Source organism: Euleptes europaea, chromosome 8 (genome assembly GCF_029931775.1).
Source record: "Euleptes europaea isolate rEulEur1 chromosome 8, rEulEur1.hap1, whole genome shotgun sequence".
Lineage (NCBI taxonomy): Eukaryota > Metazoa > Chordata > Lepidosauria > Squamata > Sphaerodactylidae > Euleptes > Euleptes europaea.
In genome coordinates, this window is record NC_079319.1 from 95,454,676 (window position 1) to 95,479,701 (window position 25,026).

General features: G+C 44.7%; 1 protein-coding gene across 1 annotated transcript in view; it reads right to left on the reverse strand.

Annotated features, from left to right (window-relative positions):
- Positions 1–2,658: 2,658 nt before the first annotated feature.
- The window catches only part of DROSHA (drosha ribonuclease III), a 168,150-nt gene continuing 145,782 nt past the window's right edge, over positions 2,659–25,026 (reverse strand). The window contains exons 27-31 of the mRNA XM_056854571.1: positions 23,099–23,181; positions 22,206–22,309; positions 20,231–20,323; positions 17,106–17,152; positions 2,659–2,804 (exon numbers count right to left, since the gene is read on the reverse strand). Of these exons, the coding sequence (XP_056710549.1) occupies positions 2,674–2,804; positions 17,106–17,152; positions 20,231–20,323; positions 22,206–22,309; positions 23,099–23,181 (458 nt within the window). The 3' untranslated portion in view covers positions 2,659–2,673. The remainder of the gene's footprint in view (positions 2,805–17,105; positions 17,153–20,230; positions 20,324–22,205; positions 22,310–23,098; positions 23,182–25,026) is intronic.

A 25,026-nucleotide genomic window follows, 5' to 3' on the forward strand; every position in this document is an offset into this window, starting at 1 on the left:
GGGAATGCCAAAGAGGCATTCTCCCCTTCTCCATTTTATCCTCACAACAACCTGGTGTGGTAGGTTAGGCTGAGAGTGTTTGACTGGCCCAGGGTCACCCAGCAACGCTTCCATGGTCAACTAAACTCCCACTGCAAAAACACATGGTCGCTTTATCCTCCTTTAACCGCTACACTACGCTGACAACTTCAACCCATTAATAACATTAATACAGAAAATGGTTTTAAAAGTGGGAAAAGCGTAAAACATATGAAAAAGGAGAGATGTCTCACTGTGGTGTGTCTGGGGGGGATCTGCATCTATTTGGAGTCTGAGCAGCTGGACCAGATATTAGCTGTCTCTGTGACCAGTACCCACCTCAGGCAATCACTGCTCTGTGACGGCAAGGGAGAGGTGTAGCCAGAGCCTCCACAGTGACAAAGAACTGGGCTCGTAAAAGGAAAGGGGTAATTATATGTTGTTCATTGAAGCAAAAAGGCAGGTAGATGTGATGGAGAACTTTGTAGCACCCACTTCTCAGTTGTTCCTCCCTACAATGCTGATGGGCAGAAGAAGAGTTGGTTTTTATACCCCACTTTTTCTTTAACCTTAAGGAGTTTCAAAGTGGCTTACAATCACCTTCCCTTCCTCTTCCCACAACAGGTAACTCGTGAGGTAAGTGGGGCTGATCTTATCCCCCATGCTACATGATATCTATATGAAGCCTCTGGGAGAGGACATCAGGTGGTATGGGCCGTGATATCACCAATATGTGGACTACACCCAGCTGTACCTTTCTTTTCCACCTAATTCTGAGGATGCTGTTGATGTTCTGAACCGGTGCTTACAATAAGTAATGGGCTGGAGGGGGGTGAACAAGCTGAAATGTAATCCTGACAAGACAGAGGGTTCTCTGGGTTAGCAGAAAAGCAGACCAGAGACTTCGGATCTCTCCTATCTTGGATGGGGTTACACTTCCCATGAATAGGTTTGAAGCTTGTGGGTGCTCCTAGACACAATGTTCACCTTGAAAACCTGAGTATGTCAGCAGTATCCATTCCTGGTTCAGTCAGATCTAGCCACACTGACCTCTACCTTAGAGAGCCAGCATGGTGTAGTGGTTAAGAGCGGTGGTCTGGAGCGGTAGACTCTGATCTGGAGAACCGGATTTGATTCCCCACTCCTCCACATGAGCAGCTAGTCTGGTGAACTGGATATGTTTCCACACTCCTACACATGAAACTAGCTGGGTGACCTAGGGCTAGTCACGCTCTCTCAGCCCCACCTACCTCACAGGGTGTCTGTTGTGGGGAGGGTAGGGTGATTGTAAGCCGCTTTGATTCTTCCTTAAGTGATAGAGAAAGCCGGCATATACAACCCAGCTCCTTCTTCTTCGTTACATCCGGATTGGACTACTGCAATGTGCTCTACTTGCAGCTACCCTTGAAGAGTGTTCAGGGGCTAGCTGTATATGTAGGCCGCTGGATGAAGCCATTTATTGAGTTGTTCCAGTCCACCATCTGAGAACTGTTCTATATACTGCAGGTTTAGGTAGCTGATATCTCCAGTGGCCTTAAGCTAAAAATTATCTGCCAGATTTCTTGCTTTTTTTTAAAAAATGCTTCTGGACAAAATTGTTTTAAGGTTTACAGAGTTTTGGACTATCTGCCACGTACCATACATGTAATTTTCCTCACTAATCCCAGTACTAGATACAACGGTTGTATTCAACTGACTGCCGCTGCAGCTCATATGAATTTTTCCAGGACTCTTCAGATTACAAAGCTTCAGGAAGAAAGAGGAGAGGCAATTTTGCTCGATTCTTCCTCCTCACCCCGTCCCCAGTTCCCATAGCTTTTGCTCCATGAGGAGTCCTGCAGACATCATTTTTCCAGCTGTCAAAAGGGACTTCTGGGGGAAAATCCATATTCACCAATGACTTCTGCCAATGGTTGGTTAGATACGGATCCATGGAATGATCAGCCATATCCCTACCCATGTAGTATTTCGATGGCAAAACCCCCTCCAACCCATGCACAGAATAACCCATTCCATTAGGGTTTTCAACTCCAGGTCTGGAAAATCCTGGAGATTTGTGGGGGGTGGGGGATAGAGCCAGGGGAGGGGAGGGATCTCAGCAGGGTCTAATGTGATAGATACCACCCTCAAAAGCAGCCATTTCCTCCAGGAGAACTGATCTCTGTCCCCTGGAGATCAGTTGTAATTCTAGGAGATATCCAGGCCACACCTGGAGGTTGGCAACCCCACATTCCATCCTAGTCGTAGTGTCGCATGGGAAGATCTAGCGCAACAACAAAGAAGTGTGCCATTTATTATTACCCATGATTACACAATGCAAGATAAAACTATACTTTTTGTGAAGATTCTGAAATAAAATACTTTATTGTCTCACAAGCACAAGCTAGAAAACAAAAGCACAGTTCCCGAGGAAGAAAATTAAAATGTTTCATTAAAAAAAAAAAAAAAAGACTTTTGAATAAAACTTTACAGCTAAAAACAGAATAAAAAAAATCTCAACACTAAACAAACCAATTAAAAGTAAACATGATTTTGATCACAAAAAAGCAGACTTCATTCATTCATTTGCAAAAATCTGGGTTAGGTTTCCACAGGCCATCATCAAAGGTATTATTAACTAAGCCAAGACTCTTTGCTGGCTTCTGTAGTCACCACTTATTTCCTTATGTCTTCCGTCTCCTCCAGCTCTCTTTCCTGATGTTCTCTTTCCCATCTCATTTCTTTAAGCTCTTGCCTATATTTCCGTTCAATGAACCGCTTCTGATGGGCCATCTGGGGAAAGTTATCTGAGACAAGAAGAAACATTGTGTGTATTAAACAAAGACCAGTCAGGGATACAAAAAAATGATCAAGGTCTCCTTTTTTTATTACACATGAAAAGAGGGAAGGGGTTTAATAATTATCACATGCATAGCCTGACTTTCTTTTAGAGAGTTTAGTAGACATAACTTCAGATTATTCCACTTTATCGTCAAAACTACCCTCTGAGGCAGTTTATACAGAGGAAGACTTGCCCAAAGGTTCATGGATGACCAAGGATCTCCTACACCATTGTAATTGATCAAAGGTTATACACATTGGGAAGGTGTCTGTTTTAGTTTCCAAGGGGGCACGCCAGAAAACAATACTTATTATTTGAAGACTGACCAAGAACAATGATGTTACTTGAAGAAACACTCAAAAACAAATGGCCACCTAACAAGATGATCCATTTAAAAATATTGGCCCAAATCCAACTGGAATTAGTGATGCTGAAGTGCTATGGAAATAAATTGGGCTTGTTAGCCATGACTATTTTTCCCCAATTATTTCAATGAAGCGTATGTACAATTACCGTATATACTTGAGTATAAGCCGAGTTTTTTAGCCATGATTTTTGGCTTAAAAAACTCACCTCAGCTTATACTCTGTTCAATACGGTAATTCTCCCAGCGCGCTCCCGCCGGCCAGCTGATGGGCGGGCTGTCCCACCTTCTCTCCCCCACCCCACCCGATCGCACCTTCTGTGCGGCGGCGGCTTCTCCCCCACCACCCGATCGCGCTTTTTGCGCGATCGCACCTTCTGCTGGGTGGCGGAGGTTTCTTACCCCCCCACCTCACCCGGGCCGGTCCTCCCACTTGCCAGCTGACCCTGTGGGGCCTCCTGCGTGCAGGGAGGGGGCCGTCGCTGGGGGGGAGGGGGTGCATTTCCCCCTCGGCTTATACGTGGGTGCCTAATTTTTCCCCATTTTTGGGGTGAAATTAGGCACCTCGGCTTATACCCGAGTATATACGGTACCTTCAGTTTGATTTGCATTTTCTCTGTACCTTGTCAGAGAGCATTTTTCCATTGCTAAGACCATAACAGTTTATGGGAGTTGATACACCTTGTTCAGCATTCACTGTAAAGTGAACCGACTGATGGTTTAGGAATGTCTTTTAAATTTATACGTCATATTAACTTACTCAACGGCTGTAACCATTCCACCAGTAGTTTGGATTATTTGGGGATTTATTGGCTTACAAATTTTAACCTATTCTCGGTATTACTGAAGAAAGCTGACAGGAAGAAAGTAGATTCCTTTGAAATGTGGAGTTGGAGGAGAGTGTTACGGATACTGTGGACTGCCAAAAAGACAAATCAGTGGGTCCTAGATCAAATCAAGCCTAAACTGACCCTAGAAGCTAAAATGACTAAACTGAGGCTGTCGTACTTTGGTTACATTACGAGAAGACAAGAGTCACTGGAAAAGACAATCATGCTAGGAAAAGTTGAAGACAGAAGGAAAAGAGGAAGACCCAACATGAGATGGACTGACTCATTCAAGGAAGCCACGGTCCTCAGTTTACAAGGATGTTAAAGATAGGATGTTTTGGAAGTCATCAATTCATAGGGTCGCCATAAGTCGGACATGACATTATGGCACTTAACACACACACACACACACACAGGTATTACTGGAGAACTGTAAATCATTCTTCATAGACTGATTAACAATGTAATCCTAAACAGAGTTACACCCATCTAAGCAATGGACTTCGGTGGACTCAGAAGGGTGTAACTCTGATAGGGTTGTGTTGTAAGTGTTTCGTTCAATAATAAAATTCAAGGTTTTGCACTGGCATGAAAGACGGCTGATGACCTTATTACAATGGCTGGCTGGAAGCAAGTGTCCATAATTTGGGTTTTCATTTTTTTAAAAAATCAGCTGACTGTTCATACTTCTCTCTCATTTGAATGTGCTACATGAAGTACTTGTTCAGCAATTTGTGAGCTCCTACCACTGAATATTTCACTGGGGGGGGGGCAATAACCTCATGGAAAATCTGTGAAGTATCACACATTAGTGAACAACACCGGGAAGGTCTCGGTTGAGAAGCTATCATTTTTCATCAAGGATGAGAGGGGCTCCATCTGGTGCTAATCAAGATAATCTCCATAATGAGCATTAAAAAAAGCAGTTAGGCCCTTAAAAACCAACCAACATACACACACAAACTAGAAGCCAAAGACAGTTCATACGAGCTCAGCAAAAGAAGTGCAAAAATAAGGTTTACAAACACATCATCAACCCTGGTGATGCCAGGTGTAAGGTTGCGGCTGAAAGTGTTGCCTGTGTTGGATCTGGTGCCAGAAGACAAATTGCTATTTGTGAGTGACTCGCTCGTGCTGAGGCGGAAACAGCTGGTGTCCTTGGGAAAATGAGGCTCTAGGGTATGGCGTGGGAAACACAGCTGAAGCAGGAGGAGGAGGAGGAGGAGGAGGAAGTTGGAGCACAAACCCCAGCCACTTCCGAATCAGGGTCATCTTAAAAAAAAACCTGGCGTGCGACTTTGAAGGAGCACCACCTTGGCTGCTGAAGGCTTCTTTTGCTCTCTGAGCAAAGTTTCATTCCCATAACCTCAGGCATTTCTGTGGGGCCTATGCAAAGAATACTTCTCAAGTGTTCATACCCAAGAGTTCTGTGACAGATGGGAGGCTGTCCTGCCCCTGAAGGGAAGAACAGCCATTCAGCTGCTCCAGCATTCAATCACCTTCGACGAGGGGGACAGAATGTTGGCGGGATGCATAAGAGTTCAGATCTGCCTCAGGAAGAGAGCAGCCATCATTTTTGGTCTGCCTCAGCAAGAGAGCAGACTGAATGAAGGGTAGCTCTGCCTGGTAGTGTGGAGGAGTAGCTTAGCTCTAACTCTGAAACGGAATAGAGTACCCCATTTATAAGGCCTGTCTCTGGGGATGAGTAGACCTGGTACCATGTAGTCTGACTCTTGGGAAAGGGCAGGCTGATGTGGGTGGAATCCTGTGTGTGTGAGAGGATCCAACCCAGTGGCTAATCAGTAAAAGGATGTTGTGCCTTGAAAGCATTGAAGAAAATTCTAACTACGCTCTGAAGCCATAAGTAGTTTAAATTTATGTGCCTCAGCCAGGTTTCTCCTTTGTGTACCTGGAGACCTGTGCTGCTGATCTGTTCCTTGAAACCAACCCATAAATAAATAAATCTTCTTTGTTATTTATAAACTAATCCTGCCTCAGTGGTCTCCATATTCTGCTTATGCACCACAAAACTTACCCTACAGCAGTGAACCCGTTCCTATACACTTGCCTACCTTAAGCACACTTGGTAACTGAGGAGAAGATTTAAAACAAAAATGGTCCCCCAAAATCATAGGAGGCTGTGAGAGTCCCCTCAGTAGGTAGAGGAGGCCTGTAACAGGTACATTCCCCTTATGGAGGATGAAATGCAGCGAAGTCGTAAAAGAAATACCCTCAAATGTTTCCCCTTTGTGTCTTCCCAACCTCAAATATTCACAAGCCCTTGTACTCTTCATAATGTCTGATTTGTCCATCATTGTTCTAGTGACCAAAACAGAACCTTCCACAGTTCTCAGTGTCAGGCTGGTACCTGGTTGGTCACACATAAAAAAATTATTTATTTGTCAATTTGATTTCTGTTTTTCTGTTTGGATCTTAAAAAATCCTGTACAGAATGTCAGACAATAAAAGACACTATCTAGCAGAACAGAGGTGGAATTCAGTATCAGACCTCATCATCTCTTTTAATTCACTGTTGTGAAAGGCAAGGAATTCTTTTTAATGATCATCGTGTGAACGATTTGATGGAATAATAGGTTCCATGTACTTTTTTGTGACTCATGCTCAATAGATCTGACAGGGAGTAGGCTACCATTTAGGGATACCAAAGTAAATAATGCAACTCAGAAGTATAAAATAGACAGAAAAGTATACTTTTAAAAATATACACACTTACAAAGAATATCAGAATTGTATTTCTTTAAAGAAAAGGTCTGATGTACTGACTGTTTGGCTGATGTAAGCAGATGAGCTCAACTTCTGAAACATAATGCGAAGCAACCTCTGCCAAAGATTTCAATGAGATGGAGAGTTATCTGAGGTTGCGACAGAAAGATTTAAGTTCCAGTTTGGCAACAGCTTGTGGGTTTTGCAATCAATCCTACAAGGTGAGTACTCTGGCCTCCCCGCTAACGAAGCACCGACTTTTATCATCATGCCTAGATCACAAATGACTCGTGTGCCTGAATTTAAGCACAAGCTTAAGTGCTTTGCTGGACCAAGGCCAGAGAGCTCAGCACTTTGCCGGACCAAAGCACTGACGACGGAGTCTGAAATATTGCGAGTGTTTCAACGGGATTATGGTGGTAAGCAGGGAACGTTAGGTGCAAAAGTAAAAACAGAGTTTCACTTACCTGTAACTGTTGTTCATCTGATGGATCTTCTATGCAGTCCCACATTGGGACTGCGCAGGCCAGCCACGGATAAGAATTGTTAGCTTCTAGCAAATTCCAAAGAGAGTGCTCCCCCTCCCCTTGGGGCATGCAATCTCCCCGCCCCTCGGTCACATGACCCAAGGAGGAGGGAGCACTCTTCCCTCCGGTTCTCCAACCTGCTGCCACGGAACCGACCATTAGGCCAGGCCATCGGAACGGTCCCACAGCGGGGAAGGAGGGAGGGAATGTGTTACTGCATAGAAGATCCATCAGATGAACAACAGTTACAGGTAAGTGGAACTCTGTTTTTCATCTGAATGGCTTCTATGCAGTCCCACATTGGGAGAGTAGCGAGCTCGCTTACCAGGATGTCGGGTGTGGGACATCACCGGAATAAGGACTGCAACACTGCACGTCCCACAGCTGCATCTCTTGCTGAATCTACATCCACAGCGTAGTGTTTCATGAACGTGGAGGGAGTGGACCATGTAGCAGCTTTACAGATGTCCCGGATATCTACTCTCGATGAAAAGGCTGCAGAGGCCGCTTACGCCCTGGTAGAATGGGCCTTGATCATAGAAGGACATTCCTGATGAGCAAGATCATAAGACAGCTTAATGGCCGATGTGATCCACCTCGAAAGGGTCTGGGGAGAGGCTCGTTGACCTTTACGTTTTCCTCCGAAGGAGACGAAGAGGTTATCTTCAGTACGAAAGGCTTCGGTTCGCTTAATATAAAAAAGTAGGGCTCTCCTGACGTCGAGGGAATGTAGAGCTTTGTCAGCATCCGAAGATGGGTTAGGGAAAAAAACAGGGAGGACAATGTCCTGCGAAAGGTGGAAAGCTGAGACTACCTTGGGGAGAAAGGATATCTTTGGTCTAAGAACTACCCTATTTGGGTGGAACATAGTGTATGGTGAGGAATGGGATAGTGCCGACAAATCACTCACCCTCCTTGCTGAGGTAATTGCGACCAGGAAGGCCGTTTTAAACGACAGTAGGGCCAAGTTACAGGTGGCCATGGGTTCAAAGGGGTGTTTCATCAACTGGGAAAGTACTAAAGAGAGACTCCCCTGAGGAACTGGGTGGGCAACCGGTGGATACAAATTATTCAGTCCCCTTAAAAAAAATTTGGAAAGTGGGTGAGAAAAAACAGAAAAGGAGCCGATATCTGGGTGAAATGCCGATATTGCGGCCAAATAAACTTTAATTGAGGAATTAGATAACCCTTCATCTTTAAGGAACAGTAAATACTCAAACACAACAGACAAAGGGCAGGAAACAGATGAAACATTCTTGGCTTTAGCCCAATCAGAGAAACGCTTCCACTTTGCGTCGTAGGAGCGACGTGTGGATTTCTTAAGTGAGTGGAGGAGGACCCTGGCTACTCTGTCTGACCATAGGCCTGAGGCAGGACCCTCCATGCAGCCAACTGAAGGTCGGGAAGTGCGTGGGAGGAATCTTTGGGGTGAATGAGATAGTTCTCTCGTGCAAGTGACCTGAGCACTGCGAACCACGACCTCCTGGGCCAGAAAGGGGTGGTAAGTATGGCATTTGTGTTGTCCTGAATCATTTTGGCAAGGACCTTCTGAAGGAGTGGGAATGGGGGAAAAAGGTAGAAGAGGGTTCCCTTCCAGGGTATCTGGAAGGCATCCCCCATGGATCCCGGACTGGCTCCCGCCCTCGAGTAAAACGTAGGGCATGCTGTATTGTGTTGTGTAGCGAATAGGTCCACTTGCAGGAAGCCCCACAGCTGAAAAATGTGGCTTCGACACTCGTTGCTCAGAGTAATCTCGTGAATCTGGTTGGGAAGGCGACTCAGAACATCTGCTAATGTATTGCTCTTGCCCGCAATGTGGATTGCTAGGAGGGTGGTGTCGTGATGAATGGCCCACTCCCAAATGTCGCTGGCTTCCCGGGAGAGCGAAACGGACCATGTGCCGCCCTGTTTGTTTAGATAGAACAGGGCGGTGGAGCTGTCTGTGGCGATTTGAACGTGCAGTCCACTCAGGTACCCTGCAAACGAAGACAGAGCGAGACGGATGGCACGTAGTTCTAGTAAATTAATCTGTAGGGGAGACTCTGACAGAGACCAAACCCCTTGCGCCATAAGGTGATCACAGTGGGGCCCCCAGCCCGAAAGGGAAGCATCAGTAAATAGAAACCTGTCAGGGGACGGTCTGAGAAAAGGTACTCCCGATAGAACATTAACATCATGTGTCCACCACTGTAACGAAGATAACACATATCTGGGAATAGACAAACGTTTAAATTGGGGGTCCACATTAAGCCTGAAGGCTCTAAGAAACCAATTCTGGAGTGGACGCATCCGAAGACGTGCCCACTCTACCACTGCCGTGGTGGAGGCCATGAGACCCAGTAACTTTTGTATTTGATGTGCCGTCTGAAACCTTTTTTTAACTAAACTATTTACCAATTTTCTAATGGCATAGGCTCTCGGCAAAGGTAGGAAAGCCCGAGCCGACTGGGCATCCAGATAAGCTCCAATGAATGGGCTTGCGCAGGAATCAAATGAGATTTTTCGAAATTAACCAAAAGGCCCAGGTTATGGAGAGTCGAAAGGATCAAGTCCACCTGTGTGGACAGTTCTGATTGCGAATGAGCCACCACCAGCCAGTCATCAAGGTAAGGGAATATAATACATCCCTTGAGGGCAAGGTGAGCTACTACCATGGCAAGACACTTAGTGAAGGTCCTAGGGGCAGTTGATAGGCCGAACGGTAAAACATTATATTGGTAACACCTGTTGTTACACCAGAAACGTAAGTATTGGCGACACTCTTCGTGAATTGATATGTGGAAGTTGGTGTCACGTAGGTCCAGCACTACAAACCACATGTGAGCATCGAGGAAAGGGAGTACCTCAGGGAGGGTAAGCATGCGGAATTTCCTGGTTTTGACAAATGTATTAAGGTCTTGGAGATCCAGGATAGGGCGTTTCCCTCCGCCCTTCTTATCCACTAGGAAAAAATGGGAGTAAAACCCACGACCTTGATCTGAGGAGGAAACCTCAGAAATAGCTCCCTTGGACAGCAAAACGTGGACCTCCTTGAGCAGGAGGTTAGAATCATGGGAAATAGAGTGGCCAATAGGTCTAAAAGGAGGTAGTGTATGAAACTCAACGAAGTAACCGAACTTTATTATCCTAAGAACCCAAACATCAGTAGTGATTAACGACCACTCAGATAGAAACAGTGACAACCGGTCACAAAAATTAACAGAAACGTCTAGTCATGTTTGTTTCGCCTTTGAGAAAAAACCCGGGGAACCCCTCTGACCCCTATGAGCTGTTTTTGTTGGGGAACTTCCTGTCCTGTTGCGGGCGAGAAAAGGACGGGCGGAAGGGAGGCTGATGGAAAGGAGCCTGAAACCTATAAGGGCGATTAGGCTGAGTAGTTTGGCGGCCAAAGTAACGCCTCTTAGTGTCAGAGGCCTGACGGGTGATCCCTAGAGATTTAGCGTCTTATTTTTCTTAAGACGATCTAAGAAGGTGTCTGTCTGATCACTAAACAACGCTGTCCCTTCGAAGGAAAGGTCTTCTATGTGCGCCTTAGTGTCATGTGGAAGCGCAGACTGGCGCAGCCAGGCATGTCTACGGATAACTATAGCAGAAGCTATGGCTTTGCTGGAGGAGTCTGTGACGTGCCGGGCGGCCGCTAATTGCTGTCTCGCAAGAGACATGCCCTCTGACTGGACGACTAAGGCAGAAGGGCGTTGGTCATCGGGGATAAGGGCAATTTGAGGGGAAATACGGTCCCAAAGTGAAAACTGATATCGAGCCATCATGGCCATAAAATTTGAAATGCCGACACTAACTGCGGTGGAAGAATACACTTTCCTGGCTAAAGTGTCTACCTTCCGGCCTTCTGGATCTCGTGGGGAGGTATGCGCCCCAGACCTGAACTTCCCAGGTAAAGCCTCCACAATGATTGAATTGGGGGGGAGGGATGCTGGTATAGGAACTCTCCACCTTTAAGTATTTTATACAAATTCTCTATTCGTTTAGTGGAAGAAGGGACTGAGGCTGGTCTAGCCCAGTTAACATGGAGGATTTCTAAAAGACTCTTTAGAATTGGAAATACTGCAGGGCCCACATCAGGATTATGCAGTATATCCATGACATCATCAATGGGACCAGAATCCTCTGGTTTAACCTCTATTTTGAGAGCCTTTGCCATATGGATCAGCTGCTCCGCATAGAGACGTACATCTCTAGAGGGAGAGATCGGTTTGGAGTCCCCAACAGTGTCCTCCGGCGAGGGTAGAGATGTGCGGGACTCATCTTCCTCAACGAAAGCAGGCAAGAGGGAGGGACCATAATCAGGGTCATAATCGGATTGATAGTCATCTCCCAAAGAAATGGGGGATCTAGATGAGGGGCCTCCCACAGGAGAACGGAAACGGGAATGGTGGCGACTGTGACGAGCAATTGGCGACCTCAAATCAAGCGAAGGCATAATATACCGGTGACGATGGGGCCGGCTCCGTTGGGCGCAGCGGTCGCTACGGAGAGATCGACTCTGTCGGCTGGAACGACTCCGTCGATCAGAACGGCTGTGACGCTCGGAACGGCTCCATCGGTCGGAATGACTCCAACGGCCTGAACGACTCCGACGTCCGGAGCGGCTCCGAAGTCCGGAGCGGCTCCGACGTCTGGAGCGATTCTGTTGGCTCGAACGGCCCCGATGGACGGAACGACTCCAACGGGAGTAACGACTCCGACAAGTGGAACGACTTCGTCCAGCAGAATGACTGCGGCTTGAACGCCCACTACGAATCGAAGACCGTTGAGATGAACGGCGTCGGGAGGGACTTCTGGTTGGCCCCTGTGCTTCCTTCCCATCCACATGGGCAGCGCCATCTTGGGACTGTTGCGGCCCCGGAGCGGGTCCTTGCACTAAGGGCACTTGCGGCACATCCTTGTAGAGTCGAAGGAGGTGCTCCTTAAACTCTGCCGAAACCTCCTGGGCCCTGCTCAGATCTGGAGCCGAGGGCGTTGCCAGGGGATGAGGAGGGGAGTCCTCCACAGTGATGACCGGCATTGCAGTCCCATCTAGGGATCGCGGAGCCGCTTCCATTTGGGGTTGCGTTCGTGACGGCGTCGTAGGTGCGCGGCGTCGAGAAGACCCAGGCGACTTCGAGGATGAGCGGCGTCAGCCGGCTCTCGACGGCTCCAAAGGAGACCGATGCCGAGGGGACTTGGGCGGTCTGGACGGTGGAGGATGCCTAGGGGATCTGGAGCGGGAAACACGCTTCAACGGATCACGACCGCGGCCATCTTGTGAGCCTGAGGCTATAAACTAATGCTGGCCTCAAAACCACTGATGAAGGTTTCTTCTTCGGGGTAGGAATCCCACTAGATTTCTCAACCGGGGCCCCTTCAGCGGATTTAGCCTTACCCGGTGGAAGGGCAGATGACTCCTGACGAGGACGAAGCGATTCCTTATACAGATGGGAGGTTAGTCGAATAGAACGATCTCTGAGAGTTTTGGCTGTAAGTTTGCCACAGCTCCCACAAGAAGAGGAAACGTGAGTTTCTCCCAGGCAAAGGAGGCATTCCTTGTGAGGATCAGTTTTTGCCACCTTTGCCCCGCAAGAAGAGCACTTCTTGAACGGTGGAACCTTCTTAGGCTCCATTGCTAGGAATGAAGCTAAGCACGTTCTCTCTCCGTGGCGGCAGAAAGAGAACTGGAGGGAAGAGTGCTCCCTCCTCCTTGGGTCATGTGACCGAGGGGCGGGGAGATTGCATGCCCCAAGGGGAGGGGGAGCACTCTCTTTGGAATTTGCTAGAAGCTAACAATTCTTATCCATGGCTGGCCTGCGCCTGCGCAGTCCCAATGTGGGACTGCATAGAAGCCATTCAGATGAACACTTTTATCTGAAACCAAAACTCCTGTGCAAAAATACAAACTGTTTCACGTCTGTACTGAACAGAGGGCAACGGGCTGCAAAGGGATCGAGACTTTGCTTGCTCGGTCACATAAGCCCCCTGCATGCCCACTGAAGCAATGTCATGGGTAAACAGCACTTACGCACCCAATACTCCCCAAGGAGATTTGCCTGTCCCCTTCTGTTACTGTCTTCTGCTAGCAGATGAAGACCTTTTTGTTCCATTTGGCATTCCCTCAGTGATGCCTCCTTCCAACGTTTTTATGTTTTGTATGCATTTTAACTGTTTAATATGTATTTTAACTCTGTTTTATTAACTCTCTTAATAAGGCTTGGCTTCCTGTCCTAAAAAACCTCCAGACTAACAAACACTTTAGTCAACAATAGCCATGCAGATTAGCTTTGGACTTCACACATTAACTTCAGGATACAATGGTTCCATATTAACATACCACACCGTCATTAGCACATTATCTTGATACTTGCAGGACAATGACTAGCACATTACTTTTGCAGGACAATGACTCAGCTCAAACCCAACCCCTTTCTGACTATATCTTCCTACACACTTGACACTGAGAGACACTGTCCTTCAGTGTTACTACTCTGAAGATGCCTGCCACAGTTGCTGGCGAAACGTCAGGAAAGAAAATTCCAAGACCACGGTTACACAGCCCGGATAACCTACAAGAACCAATGAACTCTGACTGTGAAAGCCTTCGACAATATCTCTTAAAAATTGTTTCAATTATGTATGTTTGAGAGGGGGTTTGATTTTAACAGTTTTATCATGTAATTTTATCTTGCATGTTTTAGAACATAAAAACGTAAGAAAAGCCTGGCTGGATCAGCCCAAGGCCCATCAAGCCCACGAGCAAGATGACTGCAGCAGCATGGTCCTGCCTGTGTTCCACAGCACCTAATATAATAGGCATGCTGCTCTGATCCTGGAGAGAATAGGCATGCATTGTAAGAACATAAGAAAGGCCCTGCTGGATCAGACCAAGGTCCATCAAGTCCAGCAGTCTGTTCACATAGTGGTCAACCAGTGCCTCTAGTCCACAAGCAAGACGACCGCAGCAACATTTATTCTGCCTATGTTCCACAACACCTAATATAATAGGCATGCTCCTCTGATACTTTTAAATCATTAGCTGCCATGGTGGCCCTTGTAAGGCAGGATAAAATTTTGTACACAGCTTGTACTGCTCAGTTGTGCAAACACTGGGACAACATCCAACGTGGATTCCGGGTTGGGTGCTTGCGTATGCACATTAGGGTGAATGGATGTGGTCCTGTCAACATGCATAGTTTTCTAGAAGGTTTGTAGAACCAGGGGCCAGAGAGACAGGGACTTTTTCTCAGTCTTGTAATAATTGTTCACATAGAGTTTCCTATCCATTTTTAAAAGTCTGCCACCTAATTGTGGGGATTTAATATGATAGGGATGGTAATTCCTTAAATTTCCACTGTAATACAAACTTCATTTTATCTAAGGAGGGTGCAATAATCAAATAGATGGATTATTTGGAGTTCAAATAAAAAGCATAGCTTATAGGTACCCTGACGAGCAGAGGGTATACTACACATTGGTCTTTTATGCATGGTCTATTTCCACTGGATCTGCTACTCTCTAACTGCACAGTATTTGCAGATGAATTCTCAAAACACTATGCACAGGGGCTAGTGACCTTGTGAGCAATTATGCATTCCCAGCAAAAATGTGGAGCTTCTGAACCAATGTGTCCCTCCCCCATGAAAATGTTGCTTTGTAGTGTATTTTTTGGAAATATACCAGCCCCACAGCGGGAGTCTTTCATTTGATCTGAACCAATTGTCCATTTTATAGCCAAAGCTACAACCCCCCCCCCCATTTGTTTCTGGTTATCAGTTTTGGACACCACAATTTAAAAAGGATGTAGACAAGCTGGGACATGTCCAGAGGAGGGCAACAAAGACGGTGAGGGGTCTGGAGACCAAGTCCTATGAGGAAAGGTTGAAGGAGCTGGGTATGTTTAGCCTGAAGAGGAGAAGACTGAGAGGGGATATGATAACCATCTTCAAGTACTTGAAGGGCTGTCATATAGAGGATGGTGCCAAATTGTTTTCTGTTGCCCCAGAAGGTCGGACCAGAACCAACAGGTTGAAATTAAATTTAAAAAGTTTCTATCTAGACACTAGGAAGAATTTTCTAACAGAGCGGTTCCTCAGTGGAACAGGCCTTCTCAGGAGGTGGTAAGCTCTCCTTCCCTGGAGGTTTTAAGTAGAGGCTAGATGGCCATCTGTCAGCAATGCTGATTCTATGACCTTAGGCAGATGATGAGAGGGAGGGCATCTTGGCCATCTTCTGGGCATGGAGTAGGGGTCACTGGGTGTGTGTGGGGCAGGTAGTTGTGAAATTCCTGCATTGTGCAGTGGGTTGGACTAGATGACCCTGGTGGTCCCTTCCAACTCTATGATTCTATCTCAATGCAGGGATGATAATAACATAAAAACACTTGCACTGTCATTTGGGACCATTTAATTGTTCCATTAGTAGTCTTGCACTTGAAAACAAACAAACAAAAGCTTTTATACCTTTAAGAGGACATGTATAAGGGGAGGGGTGGCAAATCAGCCAGGCTCTGTTCCATCCTGCTGAGAACTGAAACAGACCCATGCTCACTGTGAAGCTGACCAAATAAGCAGTCACATAGGTAGTTTGTGATTATTTCAGAGTTCTCTCAACTGTTCAATCTGAAACTGGCCCACACTCGCTTTGAAACTGACCAAATAAGCAGCCGCATGGTATTCCAGCATTATTCTCTCGCTAGAGCACTCGCAAATGGCTTCGAGGGGAGAGGCTGGATGAGGGGGCAGACATGTGGGAGGGAGAAGCGAGAATGCACATGGGGAGAAAAACCCGAAGTGACAAGTATGCACAGGGCGAGCTTTCCATTTGGGATCAAGGCAGGCTTTAAACTTGGGCTAAAACAGCATCCTGAAAATGCGGGGGAAATGCGAGGGGAGAGCAAGGCAACTTTTGAAGGTTGGAAAATACAAGCATAATTAAAATGAAGCCCTGAAGTAGTTGGGGGTGACTATGATGGGAACAACCCATGTATAAAGGCCAATGACAACATCCTGTCTTTTTAATATCTGAAGTTTGGTTATAACAGTTGGGAGTTCTATCCTTTATCTCTTTTGTTTCACATGGCACCACTTATGAACATTTGCATTTTGACAGAAAACCCTTGCCATTTTGGGCTTAACCATACAGCAATTTTTAAAATCTGTCGGTCCTTTTTATATAAAAAGTCTATCAATCAAATAAATCAACTGGGAAACTCTGCAAGTATTTATATGTGTAATCTCTCTGCTTCTATAACAAATAACATCCTGGTAAGTTTTACACAGCAGGACCAGGGAGATTCAGTGGCAATATAAATGTCTGGCCTCCTGGTTTGCTTTTATATACTACCTGCAGTTATGGGGAGAGCCAAGCTCAAGGCCTACTTTGGACTCTACTCTAACTCTGTCAGAAAGGATTGTTTGAACAGTTCCACAAGAAACTGATACTGCACCAAGGAAATGTCTGACCAATACAAACACCAAGAAAAGGCTGAAATCCCATGCATGTATACTTGGGAGTATGTTCCACTGAACCTAGTAGGCATTTGCTCATGGGTAAGCAAGCAAAAATTGTCCAGGAAAATGTATAACTGTTCTAACTCACACATGACTGAATGCAAACAAACAAACACACAAAATGAGTGTTTCATAAAGCTAATTATCAGTTCAAAAGGCCCTAGGAAAACTAACCAGAAGGACAATAACTCTGGTCCTAATGACCATTTGTTCATTTTATCACTACTTTTCTCTTATTGTCACATCCATAAGCACTCCATACCATCCTCCCTTACCAAAAATAAGATAAAATCATTTATAACGGTTTCCAAGAAACCCACTTACATTTTTCCAGGGCATCCATTGCTGCACACATCTCGGCTTGTTGAATGCTGTGAGAGAGAGAAAATAATTAAATGGCAAATGTATTATGGGGTAAACTACAGTTTCCCAGAAGCACACACTTTGATTCCTCTGCTGAGACCAATTCTTCAAATAACCATTGGTCAGTTGTTCCCATAAAACACACACACACACAGAGTCATCTTTGGCAGGGTTGTTTTAAAAGTTAATTATTATTAAGACACCCCCTTTTATAATTCTTTGGGAATTCTTTTTGTTTTGTTTTTTTGTTTTTAAAGAGAAGCAATTCTACAGCTCTAAAGAAATGTATGGCAATATTATAGCACACCTTCCCTTCATATTTTATTAGCTTCTATTTTTATCTTATGCTTCAAATCAATGTGGGCAATGGGTACAAGAAAGTGATCAATGAAAACGAGAAACCCTTTAAATATACAGTTGGCACTTCCAGTAGAAAGTGCTTCTCATTTATCTTTGCTATGAAGCCGGCCATTATTTGTCCATTCAATGGAAACGAAGGCTGGAAGAGAATGGTTTTCTAAGGCCGATTCATAGCACCATGGCCGAACTAGAGTTTGAACCCAGAACTGCCCTGGTTCCCATTCTAGCCATGGAATGACACTGATTCTGTAATGTCTTACAGGTTTTTAGCAAACATATCTAGACTATCAACTTAACCATCTTGCACATGGAGGATGCTAGCAGTCTCCATCAAATAATTTTTAGTGCCCTGGCCAAACTAAAAACCCCAGGATTCCTTGGCGAAAGCCACAACAGTTAAACTAATGTTAAAACTTTCAGTATCTCAGAGGACTCCACCTATAAGGACCGATTTTTACATTGCCACAGTGTCTTAGAAGCTCCTTCTCTGTGGTCCGTGCTGCCTCAGAAATATCCACATGGAGGAACCATATGGGCAGAATGGATGACATATTCCCCAGGCTAGAGACACCGCTGTAATGCACAAATCAAGTGTGCACCGTGGAAAGACGTTATTTTTTACTACTCTTCATTCAACGGTAAAAACGCTTAGGGCTGTTTAGCTTGGAAAGAAGGTGGTTAAGGGGAGAAATGATAGAGGTCTCTAAAATTATGCATGGTATGAAGAGAGTGGACAGGGAGAAGCTTTTCTCCCTCTCTCTTAATACTAGAATATGGGGTCATCTGCTGAAGCTGGAGGGTGACAGATTCAAAACTGATAAAAGTAAGTATTTCTTCACACAACGCATATTAAATTGTGGAACTCCCTGCCCTAGGATGTGGTGATGGCTGCCAACGTGGAAGGCTTTAAGAGGGGAGAAGACATGTTCATGGCATGGAGAAGAGGGCTATCCATGGCTACTAGTCAAAATGAATACCAGTCATTATGCACACCTATTCTCTCCAGTATCAGAGGAGCATGCCTGCTATATTAGGTACTGTGGAACACAGGCAGGATAATGCTGCTGCAGATGTCTTGTTTCTGGGTTTCCTAGAGGCACCTGTTTGGTCACTGTGTGAACAGACTGCTGGACCTGATGGGCCTGTGTCTGATCCAGCAGGGCTTTCCTTATGTTCTTATGTTCATTCAGAGTAAAAGTGACTGATGGAACACTAAGAAATAACTCTTGTGTCTGCACATGTTGCCCACTTGGTAGTTTCTGCAATTACCTTCCCAGGCTCAGTTGGTCAACATGTATAAGCTTCTTTAAAAGAGCCCATGCCAACATGAGATCAAGTACCTCCCTAAACCTTTGTGGGAGAAGAAAGGCAGGAAACGGCCCCCAGTAAGTTCTCTTCTCACTCAGGTTCTTTTTGCATCTCTACCCTATTTCCTCTAGGCCTCATTTATTAGTCTCATTATTCTAGCACTATATATGCACTCTGTGCTTCTGACTAGGAAAGGCCCTTACGAAAGCCCTTTCCTCATTATTAGCAACGCTTTGATGTGCTCAAACGGAGGGAAAGAGAAACATTAAACTGTAGACCAGACTATGTGAGCCTTAGACTGCTCCACAGAAAGACCACAAGTGCCAATTTTCTTCCACATTCATAATGCACAGCTGTACAGGGCAAGGAAGGACACCTGCCTTTTGTTCATAGGGTACCACCATCGGTTGATGCCCACCTCAAATGTGAAGTTGGGCAGATCAGGCCCTGTCTTTTCCATGTGGTATCCCTATCTAATATGCAATTCTACTGCATTCTATCAAATGCAATGGAGCCTCCCCTTGTACAACCAGACTACTGGTCTTTGGCTTCCATGTCACCTGTCTGGCCAAGGCATTATCTCATTCTTGGCCTATGGTTGTGGGCAGCGATGGTAATATCTAGATGCTGGCCTCCCTTCTCCCCCACCTCCCTATTCCCCTTCCATTCCTCACTGGCTGTTATGCCTCTTTCCTCTGATCTGTTCCAAATTAAGTCTAATCTGAGGTCCATCTCTCCCTCCCTGCGGTATGAGATCTATATTGGTGCCGTGGAAACATCTCTCCCTGCTGGGAAATTATTTTGGTGCCATGAATTACGCAATATGTGTAAATTTTCAGCGTTGTATAATTAATGGTATTATATTGTATTATTTTTTTTATTATATTGCAATATGTATTTTATTGGTTCTTGTAGGTTATCCGGGCTGTGTGACCATGGTCTTGGTATTTTCTTTCCTGACGTTTCGCCAGCAGCTGTGGCAGGCATCTTCAGAGGAGTAACACTGCAGGACAGTGTCTCTCAATGTCAAGTGTGTAGGAAGAGTAATATATAGTCAGAAAGGGGTTGGGTTTGAGCTGAATCATTGTCCTGCAAAAAGTATCAAAGGTATTTTATTACTGGTTTGATTATACTGTATTTTAATTATTACGTAAGCCACCATGAGCCCGGCTTCGTCAGCGGAGGTTAGGATTAATTTATATCCTATTATTTATTTATTATTATTATTATAAAGGCCTGATATAGGCACAGATCAGCACCACCTGAACTTGTGTTGTAAGCGCACGTAAGCAAGAATTCTATCATTCGTGTTTATCATCTGAAATGCAATATAATTCACTCTGGCGCCCAAACCATTGTTTGGCCATCCTGGCCTTATTTATATAATCTCTCTACCTGCCCTCCCCCGTTCACCATACCTTGGTCCTTTACCGCATCCTATTCTTTCTCCTTTGAAATAAACAGCTACAGTGTATGTCCTGGCATGAGATGGTCCCACTGTCTGTAGCGTCCTAGATGTCAAGAGAGACATAATAAAAGTATAAATACACACTTTTGAAAACAGGCCTATCAAAGGCGCTTGCCAGAAATGCCACCATTTTTACAAAAAGTGCTGCAGGACTGTAGATGGACAGCTTTATGGATTACTTTAAAAGATGCTGCCAACATGGCATTGTTTAAAGAGTTAAATATTTGTGTATGCTGGATATAGAGTTATATGCATTTACACTTTGGGTCAGGCTCCAGCCTTCAGGATGGACATATAAGAACTGCCATGGAAAAAAAATGCCGTCTCTCCAAACGGCAAACAAAAGGCTCTATCAGGAGCAGAATGTTATCCAGTCTGTCACAAACAAGGCAGCCTTCCCTTTTGACTAAGAGTGTGCTATAAATTGGTAGTCATTTTAAGAAGAGACCGTTCCTCAGACAAACAATAAATCTTCTTCTCTTTCCATCTAATCCATCTCGGCTGTCAAATTTGGTATTAGTTCGTACACTGTATCGTCAACAAAGTAAAATTTTAAAATCCTTAATACCTTTAGGGTACAACTAAGTAGACAGCATAACTCTGGGAAGGTTTAAGTTGGTTGACAGAGCCTTTTCCAAATGGCTAAAAATACGATTTCATATACAAGACAGCTGCAAGGAGTGGGGGGGGGGAGAGTAACTGGTAGATAATTTGCACATAAAGAGCAAATCTCTGAGCTACATTCTAGAAATACTTTACAACCATCACCACCAACACCCTCCCTTTTTCTCTCTCTCCTAACATTCCTTGCCTCTAGAATGACTAGGAACATACTAGAATGATCCATAAATGGATTCCACACTATTTCAAAACAACAACTGCTTTGAATTGCAACTGAGTGGGACACAAGTTCCTCCTTTACCATTTTTCATGATCCGAACCATCCTTACCCATGCCAGACTGTTATTTACCTCATGGAGGAAACTATACAGGCAGTACTGCCCTCTGCTTGTTGGGTTTTCCCTGCAGAGCAAATAATAGCCCTGAGTCAGGGATTCGCAATGGTAAAGGGGAGGAGATTAAAAAACAAAAAAACACAAACCCTTCCTGTTAGTTGTGACCCCAATATGAAAGAGGCCTCCATGCAGTTGCAATTTAATTTAATAAAGGCAGGGGATCCATTCATGGATCATGGATCTCCCACGGTCTAATCTAGTTTGGACTTAAGAAACAGAACCCAAGACAAAGTGATGGGTTGCAAAAGCAAGAATTTTCAAGTAGGGAAAAAATAGTTGACGTTTCCCAATAAATGTGTTCTTTGTTTTATCCCATGTAAACACCTCAATGCCTTTCATGTTTCCAAGCAAAATATAGTGAAAGGTATGTTATTCGGCACCCATGGGGAACGGGGAAAGGCTGTTAATAAAATGTGCCAGACACTCAAACGTATTGCTCGGCCCTGCCCTCTAACCTCAGGAATCCACAGCCGCCAAAGCCCACCTCACTGAGAACACCATGGCAACATCCCTGTCCCTGATGGGACCATTCCCTTTCCCATTCTGGAGACCCTGAAAGGTGGGTAGATAAACCTGAACTGATCTGTAAGGATCAGACTTTACCAAAGCCTTGCGTTTAAAGCCAACACATTTTCAAACGCAGTGAATTTCTCATGCCCACACTGGCAGTGATTTAAAACCAAACACAGATCAAGTCCCCAAGTAAAAGACATGCCTCTCTTTAAGAAGCAGAAACTAATTTTCCTGCTCTGAACAAAGGGCAGCTAACACTTAATCCAAGTCATATGAAAACAGAGACTTAAACGACAAGAGCAGAGCTGAATGCGAGAGACCTGCTCAAACCTTTTGAGTGGATACCACAAAGCGAAAACCGAGTTTACACAAGGAAGAAGATTCAGGGCTTCTTACTTATACAGAGGGATGTCTGGCTCTTTCCCTTCCGTTCTGAGAGTTAAGCAGCATTGCTGCAGTTGTGATTTAGGGTCATTCCAGTCCTGGTTTAAAATGAATTCCTAAAATGACAATTTAAAAAAAAAATACAGCTTCAAAATTAGAGAAAGAAAGAGACAGAGGCAGGAAAACAGAAGACCACTGTAAGGCTACGTTAGGGACTTCTTCACACATTATGCCTTTTAGTAGAAAAGGGCAAGAGTCCAGTAGCACCTTAAAGACTAACAAAAATATTTACTGGTAGGGTATGAGCTTTCGTGAGCCACAGCTCACTTCTTCAGATACAGCTAGAATGTGAATCCATCTGTCTTTAAGTAGAGGAGAGTGAATTCAGATAAGCATTAGTATGTAAATGTTAACAGTATGTAAATGTGAATAGCAGGCGTGATGGGATTAGGTGTGGTATGCAGAAGAGTCTGTGATGTCCAGGGGAAAGATGGGTGTGGAGAAATCAGCATTGGTAATGAGCCATGAATGCAAGGTCTTTATTCAGCCCAGGTAAATGCATTGACTGTAGTTTGAATATCAACTGCAATTCAGCAGTTTCTCTTTCCAATCTCCCTTTGAAATTCCTTTGTAAGAGAACTGCAACAGAATGTCCTGGAAGGTTGAAATGTTCTCCCACTGTTTTTTGAATATTGTGGTTTCTGATCTCAGACAAAGATTAAATGGACATAAGTGTATAAATAAAGATAAAAAGTATTAATATGATAGAAAAGGGGTTTGAAAAGTGTATCATATAGATATATTCTCCCCAAAGACCTAGGCTTTGCTGGGGCTCTCTAGAGAATATATACACAATGGAAAAGCCAAGCTTGTTAATGTCTAATGAAACAGCATATAACTCTTACCTTCAGTCGTGGAAAAAAGCAGACATTCATGAAGGTGTGGACAAATTCCAAATCCTTATCTATGTAAAGAGCAGCAATAAAGGCTGAAAGAAAGTAAAGGGTATCATTAACTACCACTTCGTAGGCATAAATCAACAGGCTTCTTTTGACCTTTAAATGCCTTCACAACTTGGGACCCACATATATAAAGGACCACATCTCTCCATATAGGACCTCTTGCCCATTTAGGTCATCATAACATTTTCTGCTGGAATAATCTTCCTTTTAGGGGTGCACTTGGCCTGCAAGGCCTTTTTGGTGGTAGCTCCCCACCCTTTGGAAAGATCAGCAAAAAACATTCATTACAACTTTGAAAGTGGCAAGCTTGCCTAATACTGTTTTGTAGTGTATTGGCAATGGCATTAATTTTATCAAACATTGAACCTTTAGAGATGGAAGATTTTCCATGGAAAAACAGCACTGGAAAAAAATTTGTCCTTCATCTCAGCCACTGACTGCTGAACTCTACTGTTTCCTAAACTGCACAATTGTGGAGTTTACCCCTGGGGCTCATTATTCCAATTTAACTTCCTCTTATGGGGCTAGTGATAAGAACATAAGAACGGCCCTGCTGGATCAGACCAAGGCCCATCAAGTCCAGCAGTCTGTTCACACAGTGGCCAACCAGGGGCCTCTAGGAAGCCACAAACAAGACAAGTGCAGCAGCACCATCCTGCCTATTGGGTTTGAATGTATATATTTGGGAGATGTCTTCTTGGACCTAGGCTATTTACTAGGTTTTTAAAAAAATCACTTTATATACTGTTGTAATTTTAAAATAACTTCTGGATGCTGCTTCAATCAAAGAAGAAACAGGATTTAAAAGTTAAAAAAAAACACCCCAATCAATCAATAAATTCTCATTGGCTGGGTAAAAATCAGTCACATTTCCAAAGACTTCCTAAAACTCTTGAACTTTCCAACCTCCACAGCAAATATCCCCAAGTCAAGCTAAACGGTTGAGCTTTCACAGTTAAAAAAAAAAAAAAAAAAGGACAGTACAGAAAGACAGATGGCCTGGAAAGTAGCATCCTCACCATCTTGGGACCACGGAGAGAATGAAGGAGACGGGCAGCAGGGGCACTGAGGTCCACCGCACACAGAGAGGACACCCGAAAGACAGGTTCCCAGAAAACAAAAAAGAAATGCTAAACTACTGGGCTGCTGCACCGATCCTCCATATCATCAAGCTATGCAGATGGCCCAGCGCTCAGCTTCTGGAATTTAATAGGGACCGTGAAATCTGCCTTTAGTTTTTCAGCCCAATCAAGACGCACCAAAATTGTACAGAGTTGGCTTCTGGAGAGAAGAGTTGGTTTCTTCTAGCAACTACCCATGCCGGCACTGGAGAAAGCGGATCCTAAAAGGCCTGTTTCAGTCCATTGGTTTGGGAGCAAGCTGCCAGATGGGGAACCACGAACTGGTTATGACATGTGATTTTTTGTAACCTCATGCCATCACTATATGCCTACACCTGAGTGCATTGGCAAAATACGAACACTACGGTCTCCATCTCTTTCAAGGACAGCTGGGGAGGCCACCATGGACTATTAATGGGCATCTAATCCTAAAGGCAGAGGTACGAGGGGCTACTGTCAAGGGCCACCAGTCTACTTACGAATTATATGAAGCTGTCCTGCTGAGAGGGTCAGACCAATAATACATCTATGTACTAAGCCATTCATCTCGCAAGAGGTCACTGAGAAACACATATATACTGTGGCTAGAACGTCTCCCTGGAAACTGAGTCGATGAGGTTTCAATATCCTGCACCCATTAACAAAGTGTTTTGTAGAGGCACAGACAGGACCCGGACTTCTAAATCCTGTGGTTTAGCCAGCAGACTATAACATCTTAGAAATAAATCACTGCAAAGTATACACTGTCAG